This window comes from Trematomus bernacchii, unplaced genomic scaffold, assembly GCF_902827165.1.
Source record: "Trematomus bernacchii unplaced genomic scaffold, fTreBer1.1, whole genome shotgun sequence".
NCBI lineage: Eukaryota > Metazoa > Chordata > Actinopteri > Perciformes > Nototheniidae > Trematomus > Trematomus bernacchii.
In genome coordinates, this window is record NW_022987899.1 from 1051141 (window position 1) to 1075183 (window position 24043).

The 24043-nt window shown below is 41.6% G+C and overlaps 1 protein-coding gene across 1 annotated transcript in view; it reads right to left on the minus strand.

Annotated features, from left to right (window-relative positions):
• Positions 1-18202, minus strand: part of LOC117469939 (gap junction delta-2 protein) — a 43801-nt gene extending 25599 nt beyond the window's left edge. Inside the window, exon 1 of the mRNA XM_034114429.1 lies at positions 18077-18202. Coding sequence (XP_033970320.1) covers positions 18077-18165 — 89 coding nt within the window. The 5' untranslated portion in view covers positions 18166-18202. The remainder of the gene's footprint in view (positions 1-18076) is intronic.
• Between the last annotated feature and the right edge of the window lie 5841 nt (positions 18203-24043).

A 24043-nucleotide genomic window follows, 5' to 3' on the forward strand; every position in this document is an offset into this window, starting at 1 on the left:
GAAATTATTCTGACCTACCAATGTAATTGGTAATATAATAAAATACAAAAATACAAAATAAAATTGTGCAAAAAGTCTACATAATATGATATGTACAAGAACAGAATATGATATTGAATAATGCAAATGAAAGGTCCCCTATTATAATGTTTTACATCAATACATTATAGGTCTCAGATATATCCAGAACCTGTCTCTGATTGGCTGAAACACCAAACAGATCATTGCAGCATCCCATAATCCCCTCTGTTTCAGCCCTGTTTCAAAAGTGCTGATTCTCTGTCTGTTACTTTAGATGAAAATAAGGAGCCCCTCCCCACGCCCCTCTGAGAGAGATTTGGTTAAAAAGAACACAATGGTGCTCTAGGAGGAGATTCAGGTGATAAATTGGGGGGGGGGTTACCTTGGTTGCTGATTGGCTAATGGTTACACAAGCCAAAACATCGTGATGACATCATAAAGTGGCCAAAATCTGATCAGCTCATTTTCAGACAGGTTTTTATATAAATGGATCAGGACAAAAAGAGAGAGAATCTTTTTTCCTGAAACTTTCAGAGTCTCTTTCCACAGAGGGGACACATGTTGATGTAGAAGAGACAAGACAAAGTGGATTTTGCACAATAGGTGACCTATAAGACAACATTAAATACGGTTGGTATTTGCAGGAAAGAGAAAGAGCAGCAGTAGGACATGAGGAAGGGAGAAGTTGATGGGCGGGGGAAAGCAGGAGGGGGTCAACGGAGGGGAAATACAGAACGAGAGAGAAATGATGGCCGTAATCCGGATTAAAACGGTCGGTTTTGGACAATCCCGAGTTAGGGCCGCCGCGTTCGTGCCAGCTCCCCACCCACCGCCGCTCTGCCGGCCAAAAACCAGCCCAAATCAGCCGCTCTGGCACATGCAGGGAGCCTCCATGACTCACAGCAGACAGCAGGAACATCCCGAACACACTACCCAACAGTCTCTTTATTTCTGTCACTCGCAGCCATTGTATCACAGAAAGCAATGGTCAGTTGAAAGTAATGTGCAATAGTTTGACTGAATTGTGTCTTAATGCGTCTACTTCGCATGCAGCAGCTTCATAACTGTCAATAAATAATTATCTTTTCAAATTCCAGTCAGGAAAGAGGATTTTTTTTGTTAACTTTGTCTACACTACTTCATCCCATTAACCTCTGAGACGTAGGGGAGTAAAAGTATAACATAGCATTACGAGCATCTGAAAAGGAATGCAAAATACTACAGTGAGGTACAAGTATTTAAAATGGGTACTACGTAAGTAATAATCTGCAACATTGTTGTATGTCTTATGTAGGAGCCAGGAATGTGAGAGTTGGGATTTCTGATGTATGATTTATTGGGTTTTTTGGCATCGTTCTTTGGTATGGGTCACATCAGTGGCGGACTGGCCATCGGGATGTTCGGGACGAATGTCGATGAGCCGGTACTGAAGTGGGCCGGTCGGACGGATTTACTAGCGGTATTTACGGTACCGAGGTGGGCCGGTCGAGAGTTCCGGGCTGATTTTTAGTCCCAGTCCGCCCCTGGGTCGCATGGATATGGGCAACATTCATTGTTAATATAATCTATAATCAGCTGTTGACTGTTTGAGGAGTGTATGGACGAGATGGTGAAGGGTCGCTGTATTTTTTGTTGACTGCAACCGTTTCACACCTTGATTATTTAGGAAATATGATTGTGGACGTTATAATAACTTGATTATCTTTATTAAAGCAAGATTTATTCAACGCATTTTTGGATACATATGAGCAGTGTAGGAATCACAAAAAATACATTAAAGGGCCCATGTCATGCTTTTCTGGTTATTACCCGTCCCCTTGTGTGTTATGAAGCAGGAGCTCCTACAAGCCGTTTAGGACAGAGAGTGAATACACATACTATACAGAAATGCTGTATGAGAAACCAATGTGAGTTTGGAAAATTGCACAATATAAATCTATTCTAGTAGACCTCAACAATGGAGTTATGATCAGTAGAAATGGCCATGACGTGGGACCTTTAAATACATTACATTGAACTTTGAGAAGCTGGGGTGGACATTTTTCACCTCTTATTAATCGATTAATTTATACAAAATAATCGGCAGAATTGTTGATAATTGAAATGATTGTAACTTGCAGCCTTAATGCTGATGTACTTTAATGTAATGTGTCATACAGAACATGTTTAATCTTATTTTCTACTTTTCTTACTTTCTTACTCATTATATTTTACTTTATCTGAGTTCATAAATTCATTATAAAGTGTTTCTACCACAGCAAACGAGACGAGCCAGTTGTCATGGAAATGTTCAGCAAATGTCAAAATTACCATTTTCCGAAAGCATATAACTTTAATTGGAGGTGGGGGTCACTGTGGCATCAAATTGTAATTATAGACCAATGGAAAATGTAAGTTTGCTAACATTAGTCATCATGAGTTACTGGCCATACTATATGAAGTAAAGCTGTAACAGCCAAATCCCTGAATGTGATGAATTGAGCACTGGACGGGACATTTTAAGGTGACCAAACATTACAATGAATTCAAACCCCATCAGTCTCTCAATCTCAAGGTAGCCGTGACCTAAAGCACGCCTTGATATATCATCTATTTTACTCGAAATATACAAAATGGATGCTGTATTGAATAAGACATGAATAATAGCGATAGAGACTGTTGGGGAATAATTCGCTTAGGTCTTCAACCTTTGACACAGTTCATCATTTTCTCTTTTCACTGTCTCCTTTCCCATGGCATAGGTCTACGGCAGAGGTGTCAAACTCAAAATTAAAAAATCGGTACTATTCGAGGGCCGGACTGGTTCAATGTTTATTGCAAAAATTATTTAAATGAACTTATTGCACATATTAAACCTGGAACTAACAAAGCTTCAATGATTGCCTATAAAAACAACATTAAACATTAAATAATCAGTTGCATTCATTTCTTATGGCTCTATCTGCAGCTTTTCCCGAGTCATTTCTTATGATTACATTTTTCCACAGGCCAACAACAGCTTCAAAAAAACTATTTCCCTCAAAGAAAAAACCAAACAAAGCTCCAGCTCTCCTCGTTTCTCTCTGAGTCCTGACTCCAATTGCTTCAGAAGTTTCCCCCACAGAGACCATGAAGTTGTCAGGAAGATGTAATGTGAGGTAATAATCAAGTGAGAAGTTGGGTCATTTGCTAATAGACTTTCTATATAATTATCATGTACAATGTGTTGGAGCGCTAGCCAATAGAAGCGTGAGTGTTACATAGTGATGTCACTATTGCAGATTTACATACACAAAAACCTACAACACACTACAGGAAAGGGAAAACACCTCAAAACATATCATGGTCTCTTTAAGGCAGTTCCACATTGGTTTTGCTGTTTGGACCTGTGTTTGATTTGCTTTTTGAACACATGAAACACTTGAATGACACGGTTAGCTTAGCTTAGCACAAAGAATTAGAAAAATAATGAAACAGCTACATTGGTTTTGTCCAAAGGAAACAAAATCCAGCACCTCTAAAGTCTACTAATGAACATGTTACATCTCAATAGTTTGTTCTGCACCAAAGGTTGTAAGGGTTGTTGAGGTGTAGGGTTTCTATGTGGGGTTTATCTATTCAATATGACAAGAATGCAGCATTATATTGTGATACTGAGATTCATCTTCCCCCAGTAAAAATCCGCCACAACTCCCACATGATTCTGTAATCCAAACGGCCGTTAGCTTATTCATAATTGGCTAACAGAGTTGTGTGAATGCAGCATATTGCCGAGAGTCAAATGCAGCTCGACTTCACTGCTTAATTGAAAAAAATGTGGGATCGTGACTGTGCGTGTGTGTGTGCGTGTGCGTGTGTGTGAGGGGAGGTGCGAATGTATTGTCACACTCTATCCGGTTGCTCATATGCAAAGTGGAGGGCTGTGACGGCTCTGGCAGTATGTGTGAAAAAGCCTGTCTGTGTGTATATTTTCTGCCTCTGAGTGATGACTAAATATATTAACCACGCTGCAAGTTTGCTTACGCACGTTTGTATATTTGGATGACCATCTGGTAAAGGAGTGTGTGTGTGTGTGTGTGTGTGTGTGTGTGTGTGTGTGTGTGTGTGTGTGTGTGTGTGTGTGTGTGTGTGTGTGTGTGTGTGTGTGTGTGTGTGTGTGTGTGTGTGTGTGTGTGAGCAAGGTGTGACTGTGTGCACTCACAATTTTTTTATGCATGTTGAGTCAATCACACTGTGAACAAGCTGATACTGCCTCTGAGGAACATTCGTCACAAACACTCGGAGAGATGAGTGTACTGTGGGCTAAGTGACTCTTGCAGCCTCAGTTTGTTCATTAGAGACCACATTAAAGTGTGAAGATGCAGCCGATGATGGGATCATGGGTTTGGGGGGGGGGGGGGGGGAAGGAGGATAAATCAATGGCAACAGAGCGTGCTTTTCATCTTCAAACAATGAGATGGAGGCAGATAAAGTGAGAAGGCTGAGGGAGAAAGAGCAAAGGAGATCCATGGAGATATGAAAAGGAGCGCTTTTTATCAGCCGACAGACATAATGATCAATCAAACAAAACGAGGATGTCAACTTTAAGATGCCAACATTAAAATGCCTTTAGTCATGTGCAATAAAAGCAGATTTTATAAATAAACCACAAGCTTACACAAATAGACCCAACTGGGAACACTTCAAAAGCCGGCAGCTTCACTTTGTACACAACAAAGATCAAAGTTGGCCATTTATTTTTATTTTATCCTTCATATTTTATGTAGTTCTGTTTATATCTAACCGCCTAAGAGAGTCAGATATTTTCAGTCTCGCTGTGTTTTGTTAACATTTGTTAAAACAACATCTGCCATAGGAGTCTTTGCTGCACTGGTATCTGATCTAAAAATGACTCAAAGACTATAGAGAGGCGAAGTCCCGCCCATCATGGGACCTTATTTCGGAAAAAGTATGTATTGAAGTCAATGGGGAGAGAAAGATTATCTTTCGATCCCGTTTGAATTGTGCCACGAATTACACATATGATGTTTGTCAATCTTAAAAAATAATTTCCATGTCAAAAAAGTCACAGTTTGTCGTAAAACTGTTGAAATATAAGACTATGAAAAATACGCAACTAGAAAGACTACAAATCCCAGAATCCCGGTCCCGCATGCTGGCTCTTACGAACCGACTAACTCCCCTTGTGTGTATGTACAGCTCTCAACATGCCCAGACTTGGAGTGATTTTCACCTCTTTTAATACTTTCCGCCTCATTCTGAAAGAAAGAAGTGAAATGTGCCAACGTGACGGCCGTCTTGGTGTGTGGTGCGAGACGGGAGATGTAGTTCATTGAGCGGTTTCACACCAAAGAAAGTGTTGACCAAGGCTGTGAGTAGTAAAAAAAATGACGTTTCATGTATTTGACTAACCACCAACGTCATGATGTCAAGGAATAGTGTGAAGGAGATTTCATAAAGACGTAGGAAAAGACAGAAGAAATCTAAGTGCACTTGGCTACAAATGTTTATTGAGCAACTGAAGTCAGTGACAAACGTAATAAAGATTCCTGTCCAAAAAGTAATCACACTTCCGAAGAAGGATGTATTTAATTTATCCATATTGGGTACAATTCAACACGGTGAATGATATTGGCGGCCAAATGGTGCGTAGCTTAAAATGTTGCTACTGCATGGAAATTTGGGACGCCATTATCTCCTTTCCTTTAGTGAAGGCTGTGTCAGTGTACTCTATATTAAAAGGAGACAAGAGAGGAAGCATTGAAGCACCTTTCGTTAGCATTTGGAGAAGTTGGCCATCTTTGGTCTCCCTCTCAAATCCATCCACAGACTTCAACTGGTTCAGAACTCTGCCGCCCGCATCATTACCAGAACCCCCTCCATTAACCACATCACTCCTGTTCTTCAGCAACTTCACTGGCTCCCCGTCAAATCCCGTATAGTTTTTAAGATTCTGCTCCTCGCCTTTAAGGCCATCCATAACCTCACTCCTCTGTACATCTCCGACCTCCTGCACATCAACACACCCATCCGCACACTCAGGTCTTCTGCTTCCCTCCACCTCACTGCACCCCCCTTCCGTTTAACCACCATGGGGTCCAGAGCCTTCAGCCGCTCTGCACCCCGCCTCTGGAACTCCCTCCCACCTGACATCCGCAACACTGACTCTCTCCCCATTTTCAAATCACGCCTCAAAACATATCTCTTCACACTCGCATATCCACCCTGATCATTATCCATCACACATCCTCTGTTTTTTATTTATTTGGTTATTTGATTGATTTATATACTGCATTGTCTTGTTTATGTTTCTTATGCTGGTGTTATCTATTGTGTATCTTGTTTTTTATGTATTTGTACGGCGACCTTGAGAGCCTTGAAAGGCGCCTATATAAAATAAATTTATTATTATTATTATTATTATCTCTTATCATGGATTGTTACAAGACAAAGGCAAAAAGACTATACCAACTTTCTCGTCACGTTGGTGTTGATCAAAGAATGTTAATCAATGAGAAAACGGTGTTACCTGCAGCACGATACACAACACTTTACCATTAATAATTCATGGTTAGACTTTACATCCTAAGGCCTTATGAGATCTGACAACTCTGTAATAAAGCAGGCATTTAATATGTATGGAACTAATACTTCATTAACATAACTATTATACGCAGGCTTGGGGAGTAACGGGATTACGTTATCAAGATACAGAAAAAGGTCAATATATATCCTGACAGTTACATAAAAAATATTTAATCAGATTACTGTTACATTTCCAAATAATAGGGATAACTAGCATGTTATCAAAAACTTAAAAAGAGCATATATTGTTTGTTGGAAAAGGAAATGTTATCTCTTCTCTGCAAGCTGTACTGTTCTGTAGGATAATACTTTAAGTATTATGGTTTTCACTTTCTTTGCTTCATATGTTCAGTTTTTAATTCAGCAGGTGAACCTATATGTTCATACAATAGTGTGTGTGAGCTTAACTGTGTGTATTAAACTAAAACGGAGCATTTTCTGTCAGCTCAGATTGTATTTCTGCTTTTTTAAACTGTAGTATATGTGTTTCATTGTTGGTGTATAGGCTGCTGCCTGAATATGCTTCATGAAAGGCAGGTTTTCATATAGATAAAATCTCTGAGCAGAGGACACATTTTTTTATCCTAAATATCTTGGTTTCTTGAGGTAACTTCGTTCTGTTGTCTTACATAACAGCCGTATTTATTTGCATTGCATTTCATATTGAGGTAATCCAAAAGTAGAGCAAAGTAATTAGGTTACATTATTTTATATTGTGCTACTTAGGTTACAGGTTTAACAGTTAAAGGTAGGGTATAGGTAAGAATGGAGAAACCAGCTGGAGTGCGCTAGAATTTGAAAGTACACAACCGAAAAAAATCTGCCCCTTCCTTCAGACTTCCTTACAGAGCCCCTCCTCCAACACACACAAACGTGCACATGACCAATGAGGGCACGAGATAAGTTTGTGCACGAGATGGAAGGCTGACAGGCAGGTAGGCCATCCAGTTATTTTAGCCGGGCCGGCTCAGATGATTGGTCGTGCTTTTTACAGTACTACGGCTTCCACAGATGATATTTTTTTATGTATTTATTGTCAAAGCATTTCATGTATTCATTGCTATCGGGATGTTAAGAGCATTCCATGGAATATAACAAAAAGTGTTTCTGAAGTGAATTACCTACCCCACCTTTAAGTTGTCATTGATAACAGAATACAGTTTATAGTAACCCTCCCAACCCTGATTATATGTAGTTTCAAGGCTTTTATCAAGGTTCAAGGCTTTTATTGGTCATGCGAACATAGCTACAGTGTAGTTTTATCTGTATTATTATGTTGCATTGTTGGAGAAGCCTGTGACCTAAGATTTTCAACGACATAATTACTCTGTAGCTATGTTAGTTTGACAATAAAGAACCTTGAACCTTGAACCTTGTTATGACGATGAAATTCTTAGGTCACAGGCTCCTCCAACAGTGCAACACAATAAAAACAGATAAACAGAAAAAATAGTGCAAGTAAATACAAAAAGAAAAATAGTGAAATAGTGCAATAAGAGTCTATATACAAGTGATTGGAATATGATATATTAGATAAATAATTTATAATATATCATATTCCAATCACTCATAGTTTGCATTACATAAAAGTTTATTTACTATTTTCCTACGATGCTCACAGCTCATGTCAAAAACAGGAAGAGATGTCTCTTGCTGAGATGTAGAACTTGCCTGAGATAAATAATGAATCCCATCAGTGTTGTCAAGATGTGGTAATGCAGAACAGGGACATGCTCTTCATGTTGCCATGTTCAAGTATTGATTTTCTGACAGCGTGCTGAACATCTCACGGGTGATTTTCACCCCTCAGATGTCACATGAGATCACAGGTCTTTGAATGCATCAGCAGGGAAGAACTTTCAAAGCTTTCAACCATCAATCGTTTTCCTTTTCACAAAAAAAACTTAGATTTCACTGAAAAGTTACAGAATAATTCCTGAGGAGAAAAAATTTCTTTCGAACACCGTGTTCTAACTGAATGCAATTTGGGCATCAGCGACAAAATGAATATACATATAATGGTTTTCTTTCAGAACGTCCTAATTCACCACGTCTTTGCATTACATTGATGTACATCATGCGAACAAGTTATTTTAATATTGTAAATCCTTAACATTTCACTGTATTTTAGCACATTCTTGTTCAACGCTTCCTCTTTGAAAATCTGTACAGCTCTCCACTTCCAATTCTAGTATTTGTCTCAGTTTCAATGTATTTATTTGTTGTGTATTCGTATTTTTCTTAATTTTTTTATTTGTTGTATTGGTTTTTAATAGTACTATTTGTTTTGCACCTTTCGTCAACGTATTCCTCTTACTGTGTTTTAGGGATGCCAGCGATTATTCGATTTTTCGAATATTCGTTACAGTCTCCATAGTCGAAAAATATTTTTAAAATTCGATTTTATTTATATATTTTTTTATTATTATTTATGTTTTTCTTTTTTTTCCTGGCTTAGTTTCAACCAAAATATAGACTAATGCTAATAATAGTAATAGTATTAATAATTGTAAATGGCCATTGGTCACACCACCAGTTTGTTTTACTGGGTTTGGCGGCGGCGAATAATCGATTAATATTCGCCAGGGCTGTCCGATTTTCGAATTTGATCCCTACTGTGTTTATGTGTGCACCATTTACACCAAAGCAAATTATTTGTTAACGTACTTGGCCAATAAACTCGATTCTGATTCTGAACCTGTTTGACTTTTGTCGGACGCCCTGTTTCTATTTATCGTTTTTCTCGCATTGAAAGCACCGTCATGGAAAAGAAACGTCTGATTAGTGACGTGAGCACAAATCCGCCCATCAAGTTGCTACGCTAGCTTCACAGCTAATAGCTACATGGTTAGTTTACATGATCCAGTGTGAACATGTTGAATGGTTCAGGGGTTTTCTTGTTGCAGGGTTGCTCTCTTGCGTTTAAGGGTTATGTGCAGGTTAAGCTTACCCTCCAGTATCATTCTAACACGGACCTGCTCTGTCCTCCAGCCATGTGCTAACACTAAACCTGTTAGCTTCACTGAGTCATGCTGCCAGAGACAGTTCCTCCTCGAGGCCCGGCACGGTGAAATCCATCTGAACTCTGACCTCTGTTTAATTCTTTATTAATCTATATATTATATTATATATTAATCTCTTTAGTCATTCATCCCTTCTCTCTTCTCTTTGACCATCCATGTTATTGTATTTGAGTTAGGTATGCACTACATTGATGTAACCGTGGACAGCTGAGTACATTTATAAACGTATTAACTACATGTTTAAGGTCTTTTTATTTGACTTGAGTATTTCCATTCTTTGCTATGTTGTACTTCTACTCCACTAAAATTCAGAGGCTTATATTGTATTTTTTTACTACATTGATTTGCCAATTTTTGTTACATTAAAGATTCAGATTTATATTGATAACACAAAAAGTGTCAACAAATAATATAGCAAGTATTATTAGCTTAACATACACTTTATTGATCCCTTGGGGAAATTGAACCGACAGTAAATATAGTAAAACAAATTATATTGAATTTTTTCAATATTTTCATGGAATGGGCCATCGTGCAAATACATTACTTTTACTTAGGCGAGACATCTCCGGATGTTTACTACATTAGCAACAAATCTTGAGAAATTACAATAATGGACACTTCCTCAACTGCCCCACAATGCATTGCAGCTCTTAGGACTGTGAGGCAGACGGGTTCATTCATTCACTGTTGGATTAAACATATGAATGACAGCGAGTGACTTTAAGGTACGATTAAGAGGAAATATTCAATTGAGTGGCAGATTCAGTTATTGGATGCAAAAAAAGACGTATTGCGGTAATTTCATCATTTAATTTCATTTATTTTGTACCCAGTAGTATTTACATAAGTCAAATTGAATACGTGCCACTGTGAAAAAATGTACTATTGTTATATTTGTGAACTATTTTATGAATAAAATGTCTAAAGCAGGACTTTTATTTGTAGAACAGTGAATATGTCTACACTGTGGTATTACTATGTGTACTGAAACACAGGATAAAGATTACTACATAAAGTCGGATATAAACACACACACACACACACACACACACACACACACACACACACACACACACACACACACACACACACACACACACACACACACACACACACACACACACACACACACACACACACACACACACAATTGCCAACGGATTCATTCACACCGCGTCGACCCTGACCTTAGCATATGTGGACTGTGGGGATCAAGAGTGGTAGAATAAGCAGCTGAGCAACGAGAGAAAAGCCTGGGGAGGGAAGTGTACATGAGGTGCAAGCAGAAAGAAATGAGAACACAGGCTGCATAATTACGTGCAGTTATTCTACGTTTTCTCCCCCAGCAACAACTGTGCATCTCCAGCAGTCCCTATGGATGCTGGTTATAGTACTCCAGTCATGAAAGAGCGACGACAGAGCAGCTCTCTCCTGCTCCTGGGGCTCATTTCCAGGATCACTAGCAGCTATAACAGATCAATCCCACTATCAGTCCAAGGAGCATTGCCAGATGATGTGTTATCAGCAGGTGGACGCTGTATATTTGTTATAAAAGTCTCAGATGAGGCAGGAAATGCATGCATCTGTCTCCCATTCATTTGATTCATTACCCCCCAGTTGAGAATGTGAGGTCATTTTAATACCCGCTTCACGACCAACAGCATCCCGGGGGTCATTACATATGGATGGAAAAAGTGTGAAAGCAGAGACAGAGAGGGACAAAGTGAATAGATGTCGGGAGGTTTCACTACGCCTTCTGTAAAGTGTCTTTTTTTTTTCTTACAATCTCTCAGGGGAATCTGCCGTAAGCGAGCCTCTTTCTGGCTTTCTTCTTCTTCTTCTTCTTCTTCTTCTTCTGTGCAATATGGCACACATTTGCCAGATAAGATGCCTTCTGCACAAACAAAATCATGCATCACCTCCGTGGGGGTTGAGAGCGCTCCGCTGGGATTTGCTAAATAAAAGCACGATGATCTAAAGGTCATGTGACGACAGAGCTGTAACCTGTCGACAAACACAGGCACGCTGAGCCGCTTGTACACACTGCTCACTAACAAATATTGTTTCTGGCTTGGCGACTGTGCCAAAAAGAGTGCATGTGGCAAGCACACACACACACACACACACACATGTATACATCACTTCAGGGGACAGTACATGACTTACATGCATTTCCTGGAGACTTATCCTAACCTTGACCATAACCAACACATGCCTAACCCTAACCCTAAACCTAACCAAGTCTTCACCCTAAAATCAATGATACCCCTCATGGGGACCTCCATTTTGTGCCCATAAGGGAGGCGAGTCCCCACACGTGACTGTGTAAACAGATTTAGGTCCCCACAAGTATAGTAATGCTAGGTCACCCACCCACCCACACACACCCACCCACCCACCCACACCCACCCACACACACACACACACACACACACACACACACACACACACACACACACACACACACACACACACACACACACACACACACACACACACACACACACACACACACACACACACACACACACACACACACACACACACACACACACACAAGCTGAGGGCTCCTACAGTAAGTGCCAAAACCAAATTGACCCAGGGGAGCCGTGCTGAGCGAGGTGGTCTATGTCAGAATGAGGTGTGAAGCTCCTGCAGAAACACACCTACACACACTTCATCGTCACCCCCTGTAAAGTGCAAAAGGCATGCTGGGATTCATTCAACTGTTAAAGAACAGCTCAAATAACTGTATGCCAAAATGTGCACCTAGTGCTTCAAAGCCATTTTAAGGGTTCAGTACGCTTCAACAAAGTGCTTGTCGTATAAAGCAACAGCATCTGCAATCCCCCTTTCACACAATGGAATTGGAGGGGGTGCGTATACGACAATTTTCTACTTTTCCAAAACAGATATTCCAACAATCAAAGCCACTCTATGCAGCGTTGGCAGGTGGGAATAGATTTACTTTGTAGGGTTTCCCGTGGCTTTTAGAGTGGTGATTTCTAGAGCATGTTGTCATCACCCTTTGTACAATTCAGACAATGACTAAAATCGTATATAAAAGAAATCTGAAATAACTTGTGAGAAATTGCATTGTATCACATACAATGCAATGGAGCACTAGCCAATAGATTTGCGAGGTGACGGCCAAAACGTCAGCCACCTGTACTTGAGGTGTAAGGGGAGGCTGTGGCTCAGTGGGATTGTGCGCTGAACTTAGTGCGAATCAGGGGGATAGCAAGTTCGAGTCCCACTGCAGTCAGCATGTCGTTGTGTCCCTGAGACACTTCACCCCAAATTGCTCCTGTGGGGATTGTCCACAGTACTGAATGTATGTAAGTCGCTTTGGATAAAAGCGTCTAACAAGTGACATGTGATGTGATGTAATGTAATGTAATGTGTTAATCACTGCTAATGTCTTTTAAAGAAAGATTTTGCCAGAATAAATATTTAGTCTGCTGCTCTACAATCATGTTTTATTTTATTTGGGCAGTAAAGTCAATGAGGTACTTAAAGCTTTTATCACTCGCTTAACATTCCAGTCGGTGCAACACATTACTTAATTTATATTGCAAATGGACAGGGCTAAAGACGTTTCCATTAACTGGACTGTCTCCCATCGAGCTCCGCTTCCTAGTCCATTATTGGAGATCAATATCAGGGGGGTGGGAGGATGCACCTGCATGTTTAGCAGTCCAAATCTGACCAATGACAGCCAGCACAGTTGGTACAGTAGCCTATGGGAGTGGGAGAGACTGCATGAGTGATGTGTTGACAGTAGTTAGGTAGAGAGTGCTTCATCAGAGGCTGTGTGTACCAACAGGCGCTGGGCCCACAGTCCATCAGAGGGTCCTGGGGGAAGTCCATTTACACCTGCCCCACTGCCCGTAATGGGGGGGAATTAATCACGGGTAGCAGGTGAACACACAGACACACACTCACACAGACACTAGGCTGCTGAAACCCATCGGAGCACATGTGATATGCCCACAAAGTACACCCGTGCTCACGTTTTACACACAGTCTGAGTATTTCCACACACACACACACACACACACACACACACACACACACACACACACACACACACACACACACACACACACACACACACACACACACACACACACACACACACACACACACACACACACACACACACACACACACACACACACACACACACACACACACACACACACCTCTGACCGTAGAAGGGAATCTCTGGAGCCGTTATCTTACCCAAACAACAAGTGTTATACTCCCCCTAATGTGTGTGTGACTCATGTATGACAAATCTACTCAGGCTCGCAGGCTGTTGTAGGGGATCATGAGAGGCTCATGAGAACACACACATACACACACACACACACACACACACACACACACACACACACACACACACACACACACTGGGATGGCCTCCGGGACAGCGACCTGTCCAATGCTTTACGCGACACCTGCGCCAACCAATGAGACGCATTTCATCTCAGTGGACGGACCAATAGGATTTAGGATTGGGGGAGTATTAGCGTGCGTTTATAAAAATTCATGTCAGCTGAGATGTCCCAGATTAGATGGTTTAGATCTGTAGAAAAGCCAGATGTAGTGAAGGGCACTTTAATGTGGGAACGTGCAGGCTGTCAAACACAAGCTAAACATGGTTGACTTCCTCTTTTCATTTCATATCGGAAATACTAAAAGATTAGGAGAGCTTCCGGTTAACACCATTCAAGAGGTTAATTGCATGATTTATGAATGACATCCTCCATTTCTTTATCCCTTTTGACAAACTGGACATGTTGGTGAAATGTCCGAGCAGCAATGCAGCTTTAGATTTCCAATGAACAGGTGCATATCTAGGGATGTGCTGTCGAGCAAACATCCAATTAATAACAAATCTACCTTGAAAACCACTCAAATAAATCAATTTGTAGAGTTGGTGCAAGTTCATCAATGTTTGCGGTCAGGCTCTGAGCTGAGGAAACCCTCAGGATTGAGTGAAGGTGTGTGTGCAATATACCGGCGGGCCAGATATAATAGTAATGAAAAATTATCCTGCTGGCTGAAATTAAATCCGGGGCCTGATTTGGCCCCCGGGCCTTGAGTTTGACACATGTGGTTTACAGCAACCGAATGCTAAAACATATTCAATTGCAGCTTAATTAACTGTGATTACACTTACAACGACTGTTTTAGATAATTGTGCTGTGACTACAATGAGCCAAAAATAACCTGGCTGTGAAAGAACTTAAAGGGGACCTATCATGCAAAATGCACTTTTGTACGTCTTGTATACATGAATATGTGTCCCCGGTGTTCCAGGGAACTCACCAAGTGTCAGAAAACACAACCCTCTCTATTTTCCTCCATACCCAAATCTCTAAAAAAGGGGCTGCAACGGATCTGATAAAAACTGATCCAGATTTGAACACGTTACTGATGTCAGGACAGTGGCGCTACGGCTATTGGGCCAACTCTCCACCTATCAGGGGAATGTGGGGTTTGGCCACGGCCGGCCATTGCCGTTCGAAAGCGCTGGAGACGCTGTAGTACATATGCCAGGCCTGTAAGTGGCGCTGTAGTCTGCCACAAAAGCAGCGAAGAAGACTTCCCGCCCATAGTTACCATGGTTACCCTTCTGTTTATTCTCCGCTGTGGCTTTTTTTCTCCCTCCCCGAGGCAAGCGTTTGCTCCCGCTGCAAACGCTTGCTTGAGGCAAGCACTGTAATTCTCTCCGGTTAGTCCACCAGCAGATGACAAACACCCACCTCTCCGCCTCTTCCAAGGAACGAGGGGACCGTGCGGCAGAGTTTCAGTTTCAGTTACTTTCGCCGGTCAAGATGTCCGTTAAAGTTTAAATCTTCCGGCCAAAATTAGAAAAGTGCCGGTCAAAGGTCTTCTTTGTTATTTATTGAGCTTTAAAACAAATGAATAACGACTCTATATAATAAAACACGGAGGACGGAGATCTCTTTTTCTCCCCCTCTTCTGACAGCCCAGCAGCTGATCAGAGCACGTCTCCCCTCTCCTGTAGGGGGGCGTGGTCAGCAGAATCAGACCCGTAGACAGCAAACAGCACATAGAGCGAAATGAGGCATGGCTAAAATGCATGATCTGTTTGGTATTTTGAAAACAGAAACGTATAAATATACCTTATATAGGTATGGCCCTACAATATATCATTTAAATATAGCATGATAGGTCCACTTTAACTTAGTTTTTTTGTATGTGATAAATGAAGTTAGGTTATTGGAAACCGCCCCATCAGACCGTTCAATAACGCCTCTTTTTCAAATGGCGGTGAGTGACCTTAAGATGAAAAACCCAGGATGAAAAACATACTTAACTCAAATATTTAATGATTACAATCGGCTTTACAATTATACTGGAGAAGTTTTAATTGAGAGGAATAAGAAATATTGATTATATCATGATAGATTCAGTAATTTGATGCAAAGAAAGCCTAAGTATTGCCTAATGACGTAGTTAATCATTAATTTAGCACCAATGGACAAGAGTCTACTGCCAACACTACATCACTCATCATGTCAACTTGAGGTCAAGCATCTCCACAGTCAGTGTCCATCACACTGAAGTATGCTTGTGCCAATCACTGTTAGCTGAAGAGATACACCTGACATCTGTGCACATCAAATCAGTTTCATATTGTTTCTATTATGTGTTTTGGGGGGTTTCTCTTCACTGTAGTGTGTTGTAATGGTTGTTCTGCATGTACATGGTCTGCAAAGGCTAACATCCCAAAGTACACACTTCCCCTTAAACATAGTGACATCACTAGGTAACACTCGCGCTTCTATCGGCTAGTGCTCCAACACATTGTACGTGATAGGCTAAGGGGCAGGACATCTCTAAGTGGTTGAGCAATCACAACAGAGCCGGCCAGCTAACCAATCAGAGCAGACTGGGCTCTGGTTTCAGACAGAGGGTGAAAAGAGGTGCTGCAGCACAGGCAGTATGAGAGAAATAAAGAGCTTTTTGAACATTAAAGCATGGAGACATGTCCCAGCAGAGACACAAAAAATACAAATATGAACCTGAAATTGAGCAGAGAAAGATACCAAAACTGTCAGTTTTAAAATTGGAAGTGTTGCTTTATAGTAAGTTGCTTGTGAAAGAAACCAATTGTATTGAGCCTAAACAAATGTAAGTAGACACAGTGGAAATGACATTTCAAAAAAGGTTTGGGGCGGCTCCTCACAACATCTGAACCTTCCTGCTGTCTGGATATAATATGCGTGAAGATGATCTGAGGTTTCCTGCCTCTGGGTGTCCTGGACGCCCCGCTGAGGTCGTGACACGCAGCACCATCTCGTGACGAGACGGTCCTCTTGGCTTCCTACCAACGCCCTGCAGACCGAGGCCATGTGTCTGCTCGCTTGTCTGTGAATAATTGCTCTTCGCCGTCCCCCGCCTTCACTCTTTTTACGTCATCTGTCTCTCATGTCTTGCACTCTGTGGACTTATCTTTTATCTACTTTGCACAATACACTTTTTTTTCCTCGATTTCATTTTCCTCTGTTTCTGTTTCTACTCTTTCTCACTGTTGCTCAGAGACCCTGCAGCCAGGATGACTATCCCCGTCGATGAGCGGCTCTTCCAGTGTCTCATGAAGAAAGGGAAGCAAACGCTGACCAATCATTCATCACACCACCAAAGGAAACGACTTTACTAACCGTCCGACCGACAAGAACAACACTCAAAATCACTTCAGTGTCACAAACACGATACAATTCACAATTCAGTAGCTCCAGGGGATTGGTTTAAAAGTGCTAATTGAGAAAGTCTCCCATGAACCCGTGCTGAAGCTGCGGTTTGCAAAGATGTCCCAAGAAAACCTCAAACTCAGGAATAAGTCTTGTTACTAGATGTAACATCATGTTTAATACCGTCTGCAGGGCTGATGTGCCTCTGTGGCTAAAACTCTCATCAATAATTGCTATTCTGTGGGCAGACTGAGTTACTCAAACTAAAATACAAGACATCTCGGCATGTAGTATGATGCATAAATCATAAACAGCCGTGACCCTGCGCTCGTGACTTGTTTTTTAAGATTGTGGAGTGACTTCATACTTGATGGAGAAGGAAAGTGAAAGGAAAGAGGGGAAGGAGGGGTTGTGGAGAAGCTGAAATGAGGCACACTTGTGTAACGGGATGGCTTCTGAAGCAGACTTGATGCTAACGTGAGAGAAAGAGTGGAGACATCGGCATAGAGAATAGAGGGATTTTTTACTTTTAAGGTAAGATGTCCTCACAGTGATCTGGATCTACTGATGTCCAAATCCTCTGTGTGGACTCATAGTGTCGTCCCTGTCACTCAGACGGATTAATGACTGAGAGCAGGGAGGGATTTTCATTCTGCATGCACTGGCATTCTTACATTTCAAATACCGTATGCATGCAAACACGTAAAAAGACGTACAAACTAAAAGAGAACTCACCTTCCGATCATAGTAGAGTGCTGCTGGACGGCAGCCTCCAGGAGGCGCTCGAGGATGGTCCACTCCCCCATGTTTGGAGTCAGGAGCATCCAATGGAAAACAGAAAATCAGGAAGGGGACTTTGCTGTGAGCCGGGCACCAGAGTCTTCTGAGTCTTCAAGTCCACTTGTTGGCTTGAGAAGAGGTAGGGAGTGGCTTGTCCGGTGTACAAAGATGAGTCAAAGGCAACCTTTCAAGGAAGCTCAGTGGCACCTTTTGTTACACACACGCCCGTAACTGCACCTGAGATGGTTGGACTGAAGCTCCTCTATGTGCATACACCTATTTTCTGTGTGTGTTATTCTCTGTTAATGCACCTCCTTTGGGTGCACCTGACCCTGTTTACCTCCTGAAACAGCTGGTCGGCATATGTTCTCTCTCTCACTCTCTCTCTCACACACACACACACACACACACACACACACACACACACTTCTAGTGAGTTTCAAGGAGCCGCGGTACTTTGTGCAAACACACATCCATCACTTCGCCCTCACACACTGGTTCTCTGACAGCATCTCGTAGTAACTCAGCTCCAAACACTCCTGAGTAACCAGGGGTCTGTGTCTCTGCTTGTTCTTCGCTCCTCCATCCTCTTCTATTCTTTCGTGCCGCTATGGTTTTTTCCCCAATGTTTTCCTTTTCCCCCCTTCCTCTCTGTTGCTCCTTCTCTCCTGGTTTGTATCAGGCAGACTGAAGCATCGCACTCCCTCCTCCTCCTCCTCCTCCTCCGTCTCCTTCCCTCTGCCGCTCGAATGGTCTCTCCAGAGCTCCTCTTCCTCCTCACTGCCTCTCTCCTCCTCTCTGGGTTTCAGTCTGCATGCTTTCCTCTATTCCCTTCATCTTGTTTTTCCCCTATCCACTTGGTTTCTCTCTCTCTCTCTCTCTCCGTTTGCGCCCTCCACCTGCCTCCGTCTCTCTCTCTGAGCCAGTAGGCAGTCAGACAGTGTGTGTGTGTGTGTGTGTGTACAGGATTAGAGAGAGGAATCATCTCTAGGCTCCTCCCCCCTCTCACTCACTCTCCATCACTGTGTTTATCCCTCCTCCTCCTCCTCTTACTGCTCCACCACTAACCACACAAACCCATGTTCCACTCTTCTCTAATTGCTCATGATTTTATCTTCCAACTATGTTTTTTTTTTTATCATCTTCTGTGTAAGAAATAAATGAAATTGGAAAATATTGAAATACATTATTATTTCCATTATCAATTAATCTATTGATTCCTTTTATTATGTATTTAACATGCTGGGCAGGCAGGTTACACCTCTATTGATAAGACACATCTTAATTAATTAAACCTGAATGACATATGTTGTTGACATTTTGGGGAAAGTTCTGTTTTTGGACAATGTTTATCAAATGTTTTAAGAAAATAAACCCCCAATCATATTCAGTTTGCGATGATATTAAAAACAATCAGTGAGTAAAGGTGGGATAGGTAATTTTGGAGAAACCGGCTCGAGTGCGCTAGAATTTGAAAATACACAGCCGGAAGAAATCTGCCACTTCCTTACAGAGCCCCTCCTCCAACACACACCAATGCGCACATGACCAATGAGGGCACGAGATAAGTTTGTGCACAGATGGAAGGCTGACAGGCAGGTAGGCCATCCAGTCATTTTAGCCGGGCCGGCTCAGATGATTGGTCGTGCTTTTTACAGTACTACGGCTTCCACAGATGACATTTTTGTATGGATTTTTTGTCAAAGCACTTAAGATATTCATTGCTATCGGGATGTTAAGAGCATTCCATGGAATATAACAAAAAGTGTATCTCGAGCCGGTTTCTCAAACTTACCTACCCCACCTTTAAGCATTTGGACACAATATAATGACTGAATAAGGCCAATAGGAGGGAGTATGTGGGAGAGATTTTAGCCTTTGCAAAACCTATATAACACACTACAGGAGAGGGGGAACCCCAAAAAGCATAATAGGGCCTCTTTAAAAGGTTTGCAAAGTGTAAAACAAAAAGGCAAGAACTTCATTGTGTTCACATGATACTGTGCAAATACAGTATCTGCTAACGCTAGGCCACATTGCGTGTCAAACAAGCTTCACAAGATGATATTCAGTCAAACACCCTCTCACACACACACATGCACACACACACACACCAGCAACATGCAGTGCAGTTGCTGAGTGTTTCAGTGGCTTCCTCCATTGCTCCCCAGATCCCAGGATCGGAGGAGGAGTAATCTATTCTTAAGGAGGTAAGGAGCGACTGCACGACAACAAATGTAATCCTCCCTACCCCATGCAGAGACAATCTGGCAACAGATGAAAGAATGAGGAATACCGGAGAAAAAATAAAAACTTGCTGCAATCTGCCACCGTCTGGCATTAGCGTGCAAGAGACCACATCTCATTTTGAGCTAAAACGACCATTTCCTGCTCTTTAAATTATACAATATTGGAATGAATGCTCGGCCCATCCCTCTGATCCAGACTAGAATATCTCAACAACTATTGGATGGATTACTCTTTAACTTCCAACTGACATTCATGGTCCACAGAGGATGAATCATAGTGGGGTTTCTTCACCATTAGGTTGACAAGAAACCACATATTTCTTTCTGTATACTATTTTTGATAAAACACCAATTCCCTGCTCCTACAAACAATACAATATCTATCCAATTGGTCTGTCAACAACTCTGGTGAAGACAGAAATATCTCAACTGCTTTTGGGTTGATTTCTCGCACAGACATTCGTGGTCCACAGAGGATGAATCAAAGTCACTTTTGTTAAAGCAACACCATCATGTTGATGTCTGTGGTTTGGGGTAAAACTACTCAATACATTTTCATGGTGTTTGTTTCACATTCATTTTTCCCTTAGAGTCTTTTTGGTGCCATTATCATTTCAAGATTTAACAACAAATATCTGAAACTAATTGGCTTAATGCCACAGGCGTACTTTTTTGTGCCAACAGTAAATATTGTTAGTATGCCAATAATACTAAACAATACATGGACTTCATTTATATAGCGCACTCTTTTACGTCTCCTCAAAACGTTTTACAAACAAGTCAGCATTCACACATTCATACAGAGGCAGGGGCTACCATGCAATGTAGCTATGGGAAGCTAACATCCACACACACACCTTTGGTCATCAGGATCAACTTGGGGTTAAGTATTGGGGCAAAGAACATATCGACATGTTAATTTCAAGGGCTGCGATTGAACCTACAACCTTTCCATTTGAAGACGTTCTCACTACCGCTGTCGCCCTACTAACAATATCAAAGTATACTCACTGTTAGCTAGCTGTGATGTTAGCAATGTACAGTCTCAAAAAGGCTTTATCATACTGCATTTAAACTCTTTTGTTAGTGTCCCATAGACTTTCAGTTGCCGAAAATCCTCATATGTTGTGGGTATGACTTCATGTACAAGGCACGTTGTGCATGGATAAAGAAGTGGAGCGGTAGATGTATAAAAAGAGTCAGCTTCATCAATAAAACATCAAAGTAAAACACATTTAAAGTCGGTATAGGGGGTTAGACACGCACAACAAGAATGTACATTTCTTCCAAGTGTGCATTAACAGGGTCGTTTTTTGTTAAGAGTTTCAATCAATGGCGTTATGTGGTGGTGAATGTAAAGAATTCACATTAGCCCCATCAACGACTCTTATAGGGCATTTTGCGCTATATCCTATAATTAGAAAATTAATGAACGAGGGTCCTCGGGGGCCAAACTGTGGCTTTACGAGTCTGCAGGTTAATTCATCAGCAGGTAGTTGGCATGAAGGCTTTGATAAGCGGCTGAAATTAGAGGTGGTCCAGGGTTCACGCCACACACCAAGTCTTGCAAACACGAGGGGATCAACTGATCGTGAGGTGGCAAGATGGGTGGGGGGCTTCTGCAGGATTCTGAAGGTAAAGATTACATTTTCACACTGATTATGGGATAAGAGGCTTTGGCGTAGCTCCAGGCACCGTGGGAGAGAGTGTGTGTGCATGTGTGTGTGTGAGTGCACGTCCTTGTTCACACCAGCATGACACTGAAGGCAATTATGGTTTTAAGCCAGCGGGTTGGAATCAATTATCACATGCCAACTTCCTCAAGCCCATCTGTCTGGGGTTTTTTCACCTAAGAATAAAAAATGCATTAATCTACTTCAATTATCTCCACTTAATCAAGTAATCCCGTTACGAGGATTAAAAATGCATAGTTGTCGCTTCTGCTCTTAACTTTTTAATCACCGTCCAACACTTTTTGCTGCACCTGCTTCAGTGTCACGGCAGCTTAGAGTAGATACACAGAAACTGCTGGAAAAATCACATGTCTTGAATGATTTATGACACAAAAGCTGATTTGATTGATGCAGGGCACAATATAACCTTTAATGGCATTTTCCAAGACCAATGTTGTAAAAACACAACCTAGTTTCAGATTTGGGTCAAAGTTATCTCTTGTTGCAAACCTGACAATTAAAAAGCGAGACTTTTAAATGTGTAAAGACTTACGGTGCTACGTTCGATTGATGGCTGACGTAATGCAATCCCTTGCCTTCTCTAACACAGCATATACGTTTGTAAAATAGCTTACAAGTCCTGCACAAAATATAAATGCAGGCACTTTTATATGGCCCATGACAAAATCTATTTTCCAACACGTCATTCTTTGATTTGTTTCCATCAAATTTGTATTTCTCAAAGATTTTGAAGGGCCTGTGAAAAACCATAAGGGATACTGATAGCAGTCTCTAGACATGACCAATATCCCTGCAGGAGATGATAACATTTCACACGTCTGACCGAGTTACTCACTCAAGCTGTTCGTTGCAACTCAGACGGATTATTAACCGAGAGAGCACACTCATTCATCCCTTCTGCACTAAAACTTTTAAATTCTTGAAAGACTTTTAGCTTGATTATTTATCATTGTGATACTATGAACTATTTATCGTGTAAATTGGAATGATCCACATCTGTGCTCCCGGGTGTATCTGTGCGTTTTCTTCCTGTATGTTCCTGCCTCTGTGCATGACATAAACTGCTGCTCATAACCAATTGCCCCTTGCGGGATTAATACAAGTTGTTGATTGATGTGAGAGCAAAGTAGTGACACACTGGGTGTTTCTCAATCGCGAGTACGCTTGCTTGGTAGCACATGTCTGCCGAGCATCTTGCTTCAGAAGCGAGTCAAGAATACTTCATGGCATTTGGAAAACAAAGAGTGGAACAGGCTAGCAAGTGTGCAGGTGTGCGTCATATGAGAGGCTCTGCCTTACATCTTCCGCCACAGATTTGGGGAAATTGGTCCGTGCGCAAAGCATTGTGGGGATTTTAAGACCGCGGAGTCTACTTATGTGCAGCCTCGATATTTCTCCAAAAGGAGTACGCCGGGCTCGGTAGATTTCCAAGTATGCTGGAGATTGGAACAGTACTTCGGCGGCACTCGATGACGTAGTATGCTTGAAATAGTGGCTCTGAAGCAGCTTTACTCGCGATTGAGAAACACCCACTGACACTTGGTCCGAGCTGTGTTCTAGAAAACCTTCTGATAGTCATATTAAAGTGGTCCCTATTATGTTAACATATACCTTGAGTAGAGAGTAGGTTTAAGGTGTCTAACAGTTTGGCCATCACCATGTTTGAAGTGACACAAGAAGGTGGAGTTTGGTACAAGATGACAGAAAAATTACCTTGAGTTTTCCCTTTCCTACAATGTATCATGTACGTTTTTGTGCATTTAAATGGTCTGCAATGGTTACAATCCATCTCTTAGCGGTTGAACAATCACAACAGAGCCGGCCAGCTAACCAATCAGAGCAGACTGGGCTCTGGTTTCAGACAGAGGGTGAAAAGAGGTGCTGCAGCACAGGCAGTATGAGAAAAATAAAGAGCTTTTTGAACATTAAAGCATGGAGACATGACAGAGAGCTCCTTTAAATAACTCAATGAGACAATA